The sequence below is a fragment of the Erythrolamprus reginae genome, chromosome 4, assembly GCF_031021105.1.
Source record: "Erythrolamprus reginae isolate rEryReg1 chromosome 4, rEryReg1.hap1, whole genome shotgun sequence".
Taxonomy (NCBI): Eukaryota; Metazoa; Chordata; class Lepidosauria; order Squamata; family Dipsadidae; genus Erythrolamprus; species Erythrolamprus reginae.
Window position 1 is genome coordinate 92,273,522 of NC_091953.1, and position 14,934 is coordinate 92,288,455.

General features: G+C 36.5%; 1 protein-coding gene across 1 annotated transcript; it reads right to left on the minus strand.

The window, feature by feature from the left end:
• Positions 1–187: 187 nt before the first annotated feature.
• Positions 188–11,195, minus strand: AKAP17A (A-kinase anchoring protein 17A). The gene is made up of 5 exons (XM_070750886.1): positions 10,939–11,195; positions 6,991–8,126; positions 4,373–4,521; positions 2,886–3,126; positions 188–2,004 (listed from the first exon to the last, which is right to left on the minus strand). Exons 2-5 carry the CDS (start codon positions 7,960–7,962, stop codon positions 1,111–1,113), a joined length of 2,256 nt encoding a protein of 751 aa, XP_070606987.1. The 5' UTR covers positions 7,963–8,126; positions 10,939–11,195; the 3' UTR covers positions 188–1,110.
• Positions 11,196–14,934: the final 3,739 nt, after the last annotated feature.

Here is a 14,934-nt window from a genome sequence, read left to right on the forward strand (position 1 = left end):
AACATCTGACCTCCCCATCCAATGACATCATTTCTAAGATTCAGCCAAAACCATTTTCATAACTAAATGCAGTCCCCAATACCAGACTGTGCAACTTATTTTACAAATAAAGAAGTACAAATACCACAAATTTCCAATTTCTGTTAAGCATTACGGAGATGTCAATACTACTTCAAATATAGTCAGATTTAATGGAGTATGTATAGATCTTTATTACTTCCAGACACAAAGCAGTTTGTATTCATTGGCAATGGCTTTTTGCAGTTTTACCATTAAATGGTAAGAAAGCTGGTTTGCACTATGAAAATATTTTGGGGTAATTCCTGAGCTTCATTTCTCGAAGCAAAGATGTTATAAAGGGAGAAAATATAACTTTGAACCTGAACATTACACACACATATATATATTACTTAGCTGAAAAGCCCTTCTTTCAAATATAGATGCCTCAAAACTGCATTGGGAGTGTGTGTCAAATATTGATACATCAGAAACTTTGTAATCTACTTTCTTGGAAGTCTCCTTCCCACCCAAATCCTGAATATCTGCTTTGAAATGGAACAGAGCTTCAAAACCTGTAAAGGAATAAACACCCTGACCATTCAAGGAAATAATGCAGTTTGCAAAAATAGCAAAGAAGGCATCACAGCACTATATAAAAATATGGTTGCATCTAGCACCAGTCGAGATAGCAAAAAAGTCCTGCATGGAATTACCAAGTTCTAACAAATCAAGTATGTAGTAACTTATCAAGTTCAGATTTTTTATTAGAAACATATACATGCCCATTTCTAAACAGAAGCTGCTATGATTACAGTCATTACCAACTAAAATGAATCCAACTGGATACTGGAAATAAGTGAAACTAATCTGGCTATCACCGTTTTGATGTGAGCAAGAACAGTCAAAATCGACAGCCAAGAAACCATTGACAATTAAGTCACAAAAAGTTATGTTTTGAAAAGAGTCGTTATGAATTTTTAAATTCTGCAAATAATTCAAGTAAAAAATTCAGGCTCCTTTTTCTCTCTGTGAGACAGACAAAGCAGAGATCTCTGCAGTTCTTTTTCCAAAATAGCCCTTTAAAAAGTTAACTCTTCTATTATACCTACTCTAAGTGCTTCTTTGGTTGCTCAAAGATCTCTTTCGATGTTTCTGTTTCTTCCCAGTGCTCTTGTGGCTATGGCTGCGGCCTCTTTTATCCTGATCTCTGTCGCTACTAAATGTCTGTCTCTGTCGGGTATATTCCAAATCCGGGCTCCTCTGGTGAGGACTGCTACTCTTTCTCGAGTGTTTTTTATAAGGATGTCTTTCTTTTCTGCATTTCTCATCCTCGCTACTTACGTCTCTTCTATGTCTACTTTTTTCATTTTTATTTTTGCTCTGGTGATTACAAATGTCTCTCTCTCTGTACGGATGACTTCTCCCCTTGCTTGGCTCTCTGTTACATTTGCTTTGTTCTGAGAGGGAGTTCTTATAAGGGATCTTCTCATGATCCAATGTGCTATTGTGTTGCTGATTTGCTTGAGTTGCAGGTACACTGGAAAGGACATCCAAACTGCTTTTGTCAGAAACCTTATCTTTGTTGCAAATATTGATCATAGTGTCTTGAAGACCTTCCTCGTGGAAGCTCCCATTTAAGTATTTTGGATGAGGATAACTTTCATTAGCTGCTGTGCTGCTTTGACAAGTGTGGACTGGTTGGGACAAGACAGATTGCACTGAGGTAGATGTGATACAATGAGGAACACTCACAAGGCTTTTCCAAGTGGGAGACTGCACTGTATTAGGATCGTACTTTTTCACAGGAATTATTTCCATTTTCTTGCTCATAAGGTTGTTCAGCAATTTCTCTCGCAATTCCCTTTCTTTCCTCTGCAGTCCAAGAGCTCTTTCTTTTTCTTCCTCTACTCGTCGGAGTTCTGCCTCTTGAATTTTTCTCCTCTCTTCCAGTTGCTGAAGACGGATTTTTTCCTCACTATGTTCCTGTTCCAAAAGCTTTAGTGCCTACCAATATTGAAGAAAAAGAAATATATACATTTCATAATGAAATCAACTTTGCATCAGTTAAAAAAAAAAGAATGTAATAAGAGAAAAGCATATTTATTTAATAAATCTTTAAAAAGTTTTTTTTAAGTGTAAAGTTTAAATACAACTCAATTGCTTCAGAGATCAACCTAAAGCAGTATCTAGGAATTAATATGAATCAACTTCAGACATCAGATTAAAAGTTTATTTACTCCCTACTTTTACATGAAGAAATCTCCAACCCAGGGAAATCAACAAGTTACCTTGGTGGATTTATTCTCTCCGACAGAATTGGTAGAAGGCATTGCTAGAATTTCAATACTTCATGTAATACTATTATAGTATTCATATTTTAATCTGATACAATGAAGCTGACAAATTAAACCAAAGCCCTCAAGGGTCTTCTGAACGCAAAAGTCCTTAATATAATGACACAATTATAATATGGGTTGAACCCCTGTGTACTGTACTAAAAGAAGTAGTTTTGTAGACCACAGTTGAGGAAACTGAAACAATGGAAATTCTGGAAGAGGGAGGACCTTTATATCCAATCCCGATGTTTGTCTCTTTTGCTCCACCACTTTTAATTGGATTGATTTTGTAATATAGGATAACACAATTGACATATTAATCCTCCAAACAAGACACAGGAAAAAGGAGACAGGAGAGTTAACCTAGTGCTGACATAAAAATCAGTACATAATGACTTATACAACAACTCGGGGGAAAAACAGGAAACCACAAGTTGCTGATAAATATCTTTAGTTAAATTTTAAGTATGTATTTACCATATGCCACGACAAATATTCTTTTCTTGAGCCACAGAATATTTTTCTATGGAAAACATAAAAAAGAGCTACCTTGGCTCTGCTCAGTAGTTCAGCAATTAGTCGAATGGACTGAAGATTTCTTTGAGCTAAAAGAAGCTTTCTCTCTTCCAGTTTTATTTTTTCTTGCAATTTTTTTTGCTCTTCGGCTTGAAGTTTTTCAAGTCTTTTCTTGTTTCGACGTATTTCACGATCTTTTTGTTTCTGCTCCCTCTTCCTCAATTTTTCTTCTCTTTTTTTCTCCCTTTCTAACTCTTCAAGTTCTTTCTGTTTCCTAGAGAGGCATATGATATTACAATTTCAGCTGTTTAAGTTTACTTATACAGTGTTCCCTCGATTTTCGCGGGTTTGAACTTCACGGAAAGTCTATACCACGTTTTTTCAAAAATATTAATTAAAAAATACTTTGCGGGTTTTTTCCCTATACCAGGGTTTTTCCCACCCGATGACATCATATGTCATCGCCAAACTTTCATCTGCCTTTAATAAATATTTATTTTAATAAACTTTAATAAAGAAACATGGCGAGTAATAATCTGAATGGTTGCTAAGTGAACGGAAAATTGCAATTTAGGGGTTTAAAGTGTTAAGGGAAGGCTTGTGATACTGTTCATAGCCAAAAATAGTGTATTTACTTCCGCATCTCTACTTCGCAGAAATTCAACTTTCGCGGGCGGTCTCGTAATGCATCCCCCGCGAAAAGCGAAGGAACACTGTATTTGAAATTCAAACATATTCATTTGAAGGTTAAAGCAATGTAAAATTATTTTACTAACCTTAATTGAATTATCCCAAGTTTACATCTTTCTGTGCGTATTATATCAAACCAAATACATAATAAAGTAATTTGCCTTGATGATGTAAAATTCATTATAAAAGCAAATTGCTTTATATCTAAAGCGGCATACAGACTTCTCATTTTGCTACTAAAGAAAATATGACAAGAAACAATGAATCATACCATTTCTGCAAATAACATCAAAAATTTGCATTTCTGAATATGAACAATTTTCATACCACTCACAAGATGGAAATCCAGTGGAACTATTCTCAAAACTAGCTTTACAAAAGATTGGAAGTTTCTATATTCTGAATATGTTCAACAGTAGATCTCAGAGAACTTTATAATACCTTAAATACATGCATATGAATGATAGAAATCAATCTAGATTTAACTTCTCAAGTTTATTTATATTTATAATAAATATATGGTACACTGAGATACATTTATTTGCTGAGATAGATTTATTTATTTTAATGTGCAAAAGCTAATAGTATATTATGCTGATAACTGATGGATGCATTGAATTTTTCAAACATAGTAAGTTAGATCTGTAATTGGCCAAATTATAATACCAGGAAATATACTTTCCTATAAATCTCATGAAATCTAAATTAGTTTGAAATATCTTTATAGTTTACAAACACAGACACCATTCCCAATATACATATAAATGCATTTTCCCAGATTTGACAAAGTTTATAATCTCATATTTGTAATATTCCCGAGTGATATCTACCTTTCTTCCTCTTTTTGTCTTTCCTCTGCTTCCTTTTCTTTACGTTTTTGCTCTTCTCTTTGTTTTTCAAGCTCTTGGAGTTTCTGTCTTTCAAGCTGACGTTTCTTAATTGATGCATCACTCAGGTGTTTTGTGGAATCAAATGAAACCTTTTACAGTCATAGGGAAAAACATTTTTATTAAAGTTAAAACCTTAGATAAGTAAAGAGTCTTTCTGAATCTGAATTAAAACAGTACTTCTCTGAACTCACTCAAAGCAGGACAGAAAATTAAACAATACTATGAAAATACTTCTTTTGCAGTGCGACTATTCAATCATATTTATAACCAGTTAAATTAACAAAGATTTTTTTTACCTACTTTATTTATTTACTGGGGGAAAGAGAAAAATCTTGATTTTCTTAGAGCACTTTTTATTCTTTTTTTTAATTGCTCCATGAGCCTTCAACTATTTTAATGGTGTTCAAAATTGCCATATAATTTTTTCACCTAATATTTTAAAATATTTTGAACTATTTCTAAAGTAAATCATATAAAATAGGGATTTTAAATAGGAATATATTATATGTAGATCAAATAAACCAGCCTCAATTATAATTCCAATTAAAATTAATAAAAAACAATTTAATTAAAATATTAAATTATACAGAGCATCACCCAGAAATTTAATAATGGATTGAAATATACAGCTTTTTACAATCCATTTCAGCACAGCTATGCACCTGAGAATGAGGCCACTGTAGAAAAGGCTCTGTCATGTGCGCCTGTTAACATCTTAAGTCTGCAAACTAAATTCTAAATTCTGTTGAATTTAGTGGGATCAATTTAATGACTTGTTCAGCAAGTGCTCGAAATTTCGGTGGTGCTAAATCATTGTCCATTAATTATGACTGACTTTCATATTTATGAGCATTGCAACATTTTATGGTCACTATTTGCAACCTTTCTATCAGCTTCCAACAAGAAAAATAAAGGCGGAAGCTGGCAGTAAGTTGTAAGTTGTGGTCATGTGCCCTCTTAACTATATGGTGAGGACTGCCAGAACTGCTGTCACTAAGTGTCATGGTCACATGTTTTTTTAACTGTTTATATCAGTCAATAATGGAGTTTCCATCCCCAATTAACATTAAATGAAAACAATCTGTAACTTTTGTAGAACTGCAAATGTCTGCAATCTAAACACAGAAAGGGTAATCTCTAAAGCAAGTGCGACCACTACCACATCTGAGTTTCTTATATAAATTTTAAACTATTGGCAAATGCACATTTGGCAAACAGGCTCCATTGAGCTATTCTATAAGAAATGCCTATTTATGTAGAATTTCAATTCATTAGATTTATGTGCTGTTGATCTCATCTAGAGGCAAGCCTTCACAAAATTATTTTTGCCTATTTCCCTACAGCATACATAACTCATGAATCACCCAAGAGCCAGGGTGTAGAAGGATAGTATTCCTACAACTATCTCAAACACATAACCTCGAAATAGGAGATGTGACATTTTGTCTTTTCTGCAACTTTGGGAAAGTTTCAGATGACAAAATAAGTCTTGTCAACACTCTGCGGCCTTCATTTTTGCCGGCGCTGCTTTGAATCCCAGCGAGGGGAGCCTCAGGGGAATCCCTGCGCTTCGGCTGACAATGGAGGTCGGGAGGTGGGGTTTCCCAACTTACGAACTTTTCATCTTACGAACCTGGTCACGGAATGAATTAAATTCATAATTTGAGGTATCACTGTATTGGATTTGTACATTGTTTATTACTGTTGTGAGCCGCTCTGAGTCTTCGGAGAGTGGCGGCATAAAAATCTAATAAATTATTATTATTATTATTATTACCTTAAAGTGCAAAAGCTTAAAGCACCATCTTCATGTCATAAAACCTCTAGAGGTTTTCAAAGAAAATTAGGGTGGGGTTTTTTGTTTTGCCATGGAGTTTTTAGGACCAAATAAGCCTCTCCAATGTATAAGCTACACATTTCAACTCTACCCAAGAGCCCCCCCCCAAAAAAATGCTCTGATCTTCCAAATACATTATATCATTTGCACAGTTCTCTTGCCAAATCATGAGAAGGCTAAATAAATAAGTTATGATTGCTAGCTGAAGACTGTTTCCCATTTCTCATTTATTCTGTTATTGCTTTTCCCTTTTGCTTGTAAAGTGTGCATATGGGGGGGGGGAATATAAAAAGCAAATATTCAAAGGAATGCCATAATGGATTTATGTTCATTACAATATGGATATTTATCAATAGTATTTTAAAATATCTTCCTTAGAAAAATATACTTTTTGCTTCACTTGCATTTCCTGAACTTAATTGGTGACAATATATTTTAGTTATATATACTTTATTATCATTTGAATTTGAAACATTTCCATTTATAAAGTTATAAACGCCCTCTATTATCTCTTGCAATTAACTAATACCAGCTATGTTAATTGTAGAAAGCCAATATACACAAATCTAGGAAGTAATTTTGAAGATTTGCTAAAATATGTTGCAGCATTCTATTCTTTTCACCTCAAGGAGTAAAAATAATTTCTAAAAAGAAATTAGCAGAATATCTGCCTGAAGTTGAGAAATTCTTTTTGAAAATGAAGAAGAGTTCAGCACATCACCTTTATATTGCAAGCTACTGCTTTGCCATCTTCACCTTTGTACATCAACTTCATCCCTCGCAAAGCATTCATAGCCTTGATGAAACCTGCATATTCTTCGTATTGAACGTAGGCTTCAAAATTCAGATGGCCTCCAAAACTGAATGTATGAAAGTTTCTGCCAGTCATTTCTTCCCTATACGGATCCAACATTGGTATATCCACATTACGTATTTCTCCAAATTTGCTGAACACTTTAATGAGAGCTTCTTCACTTGGTTTTTCGGAGCCAGTGTCTTTTAATGCAAACCATTTGCAAGGTAAGCCCTCCAAATGGATAGTATCTGGTCTTTCCCCTGGCAAAGATTCATTCATATCTTTTGCATCGCGGAAAAAAGAATCCCAGTCATGTCGTGTAGGGAAATCAATTTTATATTCTGCAGCACGCACTTTTAAAATATCAGAAAAGCCACTAAGTTTGATAGTTTTGCCATCTAGACATGCCAGGAAAGATTTAACTAAACTCTTATTTTCGACTTCTCCTTCAAATCGGATGAAATCCATGGTGCTTTTAGAAATTCGTAAGGTTGAGAACTGATGAGTATGCACCATTCCTTTTAATCTTTCCATCACCTCCCAGTTGGAAATGGATTTCCCTGGCTGCTTTAACTGTGGAAGTGCCACACTGATAGTCATTTTTGTGATGGGTTTAAGATATAAGCCATATGAAGCACAAAGCTCCACAGCTTCAGAAGTATCATGAACTATTGTTGCAGCTGCCATAACTATAATAATAATAATAATAAAGCCAGCAAGAAAAGTAAGTGGCCTATCGATATTGTAGGTAATGGTAAAAAATTGTCCCTTTTCTAATATAAATGTCCATTTTAATAGTTTCCTAAAAATTATATTGATTGTTACGTAACAGGTCCTATTTCTTCTACTGTTACAATATCTGTGTAGTTTGCAAAAATGTACAATCTCAAGGAACATAAAACAGGACTCCAGATGACTTTTAAAGCTATAGGAGGAGTTAGTTTTTATAAGGAGAAAAGGAAATATTTTTTCTAGAGCTATGGTCTTCAGACAGGTTGCAGATTATAGGATTGATCACAAGCAAGAAAGACGAGATCCAGTGTTTTTAGAAGAACCCAAATCTAAGGAAAAAGTAAAATAGATGAATTAGAAGCTTGCAAAATTTTTATCAAACACAGAAAAATAGCAGATTTTTAGACGTTAGACTAAACTTTAAATAACTTTTTGAAATATTCAACTTAACCTACAATCCAAACATCCCATCAAAAATTATAACACATAAAACAAAACATAATAAAACAAAGTAAAATTTAAGCAAATTAAATGCCACAACTTTAAGCTATTTAAGGACAAAAAAGCATAGTCAAATTATATTAAGTCCCAATGACATATATATTTATCTACAAATAAGTGAATTCAGCAGAACCTGATTATAAAATAATACATATGCATTTCCAAGAAAAATTGGGGGAAAGATAAAGTTTGTTCTAAATTAAACTAAATTTTAGGTTCATATGTGCATCAAAATACATCCTCAGCAAAATGAATTAAAGGTACAAATGACATTAAATTAAAAGACACTAAATTATCTTGAGTTAATTTAATTAATCTTAAGATTGTGCTACTAAAATTAAACATCAGAAAAATGATTAAATTATTTTTTGTGCATTCCATATCTCCTTCATAGGCTCTTCCAATCTTCCAAAGCAAATTTCCAGAACTAAATAAGAGGGGGGAAAGAATATTCTATCTCATAATATATTAGTAAAATAGAATTGAATCAAATCTAAACTTTCAATTACTCCCATAATTCAGCCCTTCCTAAACCAAAGAAAAGACCAAGATAATTATTTATAGATGCCAGAAGTCAATCCAAAGTAGCCATAATTTTGATTGAAGATGTACAAATCCTGCCTTCATTTCTTTTCTTCTCAACAAAAGTTATTATTTAAGTTGGGGATCTGAACAATAGGAATTTCTATTGAGTTATTGTTAAATTCCATTAAGCTATCACAGAATGTGTCTTCATTTATAAAGGAAGGAAAAGAGGAAAGTAAGCAGGGTTTTTCTGACTCAGATTAAAGGTCTATGCAGCCAAGGCATTATATTCACCTGAGATAAACTAAATCTATTTGAAGAGTACACATCACCCCTATATATGAGAACCCTAATTTGTCCCCATGTTCCTTTTTTTCAGATACATGGTCTGTCCATGTAAACTGAACATTTATAAGAGTAGATATAAGGTTTTTTAAAAAAACTTTAAAAGGGGCTTTTGTGCAGGTTGAATTTAAAAATTGGTCTGGGATCTGAAGAGGTAGAAAAACACTGCCGTCTTCCCAAATGTGATGCATTAGATGTATCAGATTTCAGATCCCAGAATTCATGCCAGCATAAAAGCTAGGTTGGAGACAGCCACACTCAACTGCGAGAAATACAATTTATCGAAGAATATGGCCAGCCTGATAAATTTCAGCCAGGTCCTGTATATTTCTATTGCGAGAATAGGGAAAGGGAAGGAGGAGGAGAAGAAGGAGGTGGTGGTGGAGGAGGAGGATGATTCTGATATGGGCTAAGTTTTTATTGTTGTTTTTCATCAATTCAGCTGTCACCTGGTATGGATTATTGATGTTACCATACCAGCTGATAGCTGAATTTATTAAAAACAACAAGGTAAACGTAGTCAATATCAGGATCTTAAAATCGAACGATGACTCTGGCATAAACCAGTAGGTGGCCCCAGTGGTAATCAGTACACTGAGTGCTGTGCCAAAAGACCTCAGCCGGCATTTGAAAACAATAAACATTGACAAAATGCACTGTCTGTTGCAAAAGGTCACCATACTTGGATCTGCATGCATCATATGAAAAGTCCTATTGGAATTGTGCGGCAGATAAATCCAATTAAATACATAAATAAATAAATACTTAAGTAAAATACATCACAGTCCAGACCCTTGGAAAGTGTTTGATTTGTGATAATTGTGATACGAAATCCAGCCTATAAATCCCATTTGCTGTGTACTACTGTTTTTGTGAAAATAATACACTGCTAAAAAAAAAGGGGGGGGGGACAATTAAACAACACAATATAACTCCAAGTAAATCAAACTTCTGTGAAATCAAGCTATCCACATAGGAAGCAACACTGATTGACAATCAATTTCACATGCTGTTGTGCACATTCAACTTTGCACAGAACAAAGTATTCAATGAGAATATTTCATTCATTCAGGATGTGTTCTTTGAGTGTTCCCTTTATTTTTTTTGAGCAGTATAATAATAATATTTATTTTATTATTTGCATTTATATGCCGCTCACTCCAAAAAGGACTGAGCGAATTAAATAAATAAATAAATAAATAATAATAACAACAACAACAACACAACAATAACAACACAACAATAACAATACAGATAAACTACTTAAGTTTGATGTAAGGCCATAACAGGCAGCTTGACAATTAACTTGTTTTCTTTGCAAAGCAAGAATCTCAAGGGATTCCCGGGCAGCTGATGCCAGGGAGGCTGGACCTGAAGAGGCAATTACCGGCCCAGTCCCAGGGGTCACGCAGCCCGGCGCCAGGCCTCTACAAACCTCCCCCCTGCTCAGAATTAGGATCCTCGCAGCCCATTTACAACTTGAAATATAGCATCATTTAAGAAATGGGGGGTAGGGGGGCTCCGAGTGAACTGCTGGGCATTTTTCCCTGACGCAGCCCCATCTGTCTTCCCTTCTGGATCCAGCGGGGGGGGGGGGGGGGGAAGGAAAGCTGAACGACGCCGGGTCGCCTCGCTTTATCCATCCTCCCCTCCAACCTCTCCAAGGCGGATCAAGGCTGACTTTCAGCCCGCTCCTGGGACTACAATACCCATCAATCGCGGGCAGCGCGGAGATGGAAGCCGCTGAAGGGCGCGAGGCGAAGGACGTACCGTACAGTTCTGCGGGCCTAGCTCTCCGGTTCTCGTTTCAGGCGAGCAGGAGCGGCGGCGGCCTGCCTCCCTCCGGGCCTCTCCCACCTCCAGGCTCCGGCACCGCTGGCTGGCGCACCCACGACGCCGGCCTTCCCACACTACCCAGCGGCACCAAAACAAAAACACTTCCGCTCTCTCTGGAGATCAATGAAAGAGGGCAGAGGGAAATAGTTCCTTAGAGCGCCGGAAGTAGATCCGCCAGTTTTGTCTCCCCCCCCCTTAATTTTCCAACAGTTTCTTGTTCCGCCGCGCACCTCGTTATCTATAAGCAGCGGTTCGTGACCTATGTTGTCTTTTCAAAATAAATAAATAAATATTTGAAAGTGCAAAGTGTCTTTAAGTCAGTAGACTTTATAGGGCAGGAGGAGAAACAGGTGCAATTAATGTAGATTGTAAATGTGTACGTTTGAAAAAACGGTGCCATATGTACCTGGTTTCCAAACTTCAGACAACCACTAGATGGCGTGATAGAGTTATGAGCATTATGAATAGCATCTTTACTACCCAGGTAGTCTTTTATTTTATTTATTTATTTATTTTGACCAATACACAATACATATTGAAGAGGATATACATGAAGTATTATATATAAAGAAAAGATATGAAAGTAGAGGAGAAGATATATGAAAGGAAGAAAAGGTATATGAGATATGAGATAAGGAGAGAGAATTGGACAGGGGACGAAAGGCAGGCTAGTGCACTTATGTACGTCCCTTACTGACCTCTTAGGAACCTGGAGAGGTCAATTGTGGATAGTCTAAGGGAGAAATGTTGGGGGCTAGGGGTTGACACTACTGAGTCGGGTAATGAGTTCCACGCTTCAACAACTCGATTGCTAAAGTCATATTTTTTACAGTCAAGTTTCTACTTGTAGCTCGGGTATTGGATAAGGATGAAGGAGGTTCATTCTTTGAGCTTGTGGGTTGGTTTCCGAATGTCTGGCAAATCATGTCAGACTAATCTCATTGATTTCTTTGACTATGTCACAAAGGTGTTGGATGAAGGTGGTGCCGTGGATATTGCCTACCTGGACTTCAGCAAAGCCTTTGATACGGTTCCACATAAAGAGCTAATAGATAAATTAGTGAAGATTGGACTTAATCCCTGGATAGTTCAATGGATTTGCAGCTGGCTGAAGCGTAGACATCAGAGAGTTATTGTTAACGGCGAGTATTCTGAGCAGAGACAGGTTACAAGCGGTGTGCCACAAGGGTCTGTTCTGGGTCCTATTCTTTTTAATATGTTTGTGAGTGACATAGGGGAAGGTTTGGTAGGGAAGGTTTGCCTATTTGCCGATGACTCTAAAGTGTGCAATAGGGTTGATATTCCTGGAGGGGTCTGTAATATGGTAAATGATTTAGCTTTACTAGATAAATGGTCAAAGCAATGGAAACTGCAGTTTAATGTTTCCAAATGTAAAATAATGCACTTGGGAAAAAGGAATCCTCAATCTGAGTATTGTATTGGGAGTTCTGTGTTAGCAAAAACTTCAGAAGAAAAAGATTTAGGGGTAGTGATTTCTGACAGTCTCAAAATGGGTGAACAGTGCAGTCAAGCGGTAGGGAAAGCAAGTAGGATGCTTGGCTGCATAGCTAGAGGTATAACAAGCAGGAAGAGGGAGATTATGATCCCGCTATATAGAATGCTGGTGAGACCACATTTGGAATACTGTGTTTAGTTCTGTAGGCCTCAACTACAAAAAGATATTGGCAAAATTGAACGGGTCCAAAGATGGGCTACAAGAATGGTGGAAGGTCTTAAGCATAAAACGTATCAGGAAAGACTTACTGAACTCAATCTGTATAGTCTGGAGGACAGAAGGAATAGGGGGGACATGATCGAAACATTTAAATATATTAAAGGGAAGTGTTTTTAATATGAAAGTGAACACAAGAACAAGGGGACACAATCTGAAGTTAGTTGGGGGAAAGATCGAAAGCAACATGAGAAAATATTATTTTACTGAAAGAGTAGTAGATCCTTGGAACAAACTTCCAGCAGACGTGGTGGATAAATCCACAGTAACTGAATTTAAACATACCTGGGATAAACATATATCCATCCTAAGATAAAATACAGAAAATAGTATAAGGGCAGACTAGATGGACCAGGAGGTCTTTTTCTGCCGTCAGACTTCTATGTTTTTATGTTTCTATGTGTCATTACCAGGCAAGGTAACACTTCTCCTGCGTCCGTTCTTCTGACACTGACATTCCCTAAACTTTGCTAAAGATGTTAACTAGCATGGAAATATTTGGAAACCAACACACAAGCACACACAGATAGCCTTTGATTTAGGAGCACAATTGATTTAAGGCATGCATAAGTGCACCAGCATGCCTTCCGTCCTCTTTATGTTTTACTAGCATCAAACTCAACCCGGATAAGACGGAGTGGCTGTCGGTTTTGCCTCCCAAGGACAATTCCATCTGTCCGTCCATTACCCTGGGGGGGGGGAATTATTGACACCCTCAGAGAGGGTCCGCAACTTGGGCGTCCTCCTCGATCCACAGCTCACATTAGAGAACCATCTTTCAGCTGTGGCGAGGGGGGCGTTTGCCCAGGTTTGCCTGGTGCACCAGTTGCGGCCCTATCTGGACCGGGACTCATTGCTCACAGTCACTCATGCCCTCATCACCTTGAGGTTCGACTACTGTAATGCTCTCTACATGGGGCTACCTTTGAAAAGTGTTCGGAAACTTCAGATCGTGCAGAATGCAGCTGCGAGAGCAGTCATGGGCTTACCTAGGTATGCCCATGTTTCACCATCACTCCACAGTCTGCATTGGCTGCCGATCAATTTCCGGTCACAATTCAAAGTGTTGGTTATGACCTTTAAAGCCCTTCATGGCACTGGACCAGAATATCTCCGAGACTGCCTCCTGCCGCACGAATCCCAGCGACCGATTAGGTCCCACAGAGTGGGCCTTCTCCGGGTCCCGTCAACTAAACAATGTCGGTTGGCGGGCCCCAGGGGAAGAGTCTTCTCTGTGGCGGCACCGACTCTCTGGAACCAACTCCCCCCAGAGATTAGAACTGCCCCTACTCTCCCTGCCTTCCGTAAACTCCTTAAAACCCACCTCTGCCATCAGGCATGGGGGAATTGAAATACCTTCCCCGGGCATGTTCAATTTATGCATGGTATGTTTGTGTGTGTGTCTGTTAGTATATGGGATTCTTTAAAATCTTGTAAAAATTTTAAAGTTATTTGGATTATTTATGATTTGTTCTATCTTGTTGTGAGCCGCCCCGAGTCTTCGGAGAGGGGCGGCATACAAATCTAAATAATAAAATAATAAAAAAATAAATGTATATGAATACTATCATTTCTAATGTTATTCTAATCTTTTATTCATGTATATTAATATGATTATATCTCCACATACCTACATTATGTACTAGACAAAACAAATACAGTAGATAAATAAAAATAAAATAAAAATTAAGTTCAGAATTTCCATTGCTAAATGAGAGAGTTGTTAGATATCAACTTAACATTGGCATATAAATCAAATATATATATATATAGAGAGAGAGATTTTGACCCATTTCACTCCATTTCTTGCCAGAGTTTTTCACTGCAGCTGTTAATTTAGAATATAAGGAATAGAATAGAATGTTTTTCTTTTTGCCAATTTTTATTATTATTTCCAACAATCCATACATTAATCCATATACCTTTAAATGTTACAGTATTGTAAACACATGCTTATACATTTTTTAATCAATCATTCATATATTCTTGCTATTTAGGAGAATTTATTCCACGCATATTTTTATAAAATTATTGTGCTTCTAAACAAAAAAGAAAAAAAACCCCTAACTTTGTATTCTGGGATCCCTACCAATTAATTTTGAACATCCTCCCTCGCCCCCCCCAAAAAAGTAGGCAAAATTAGCTTAATTTACCAAGATAGTTACTCTTTCTGATGCCTTTAAATTTAAATTTTAATT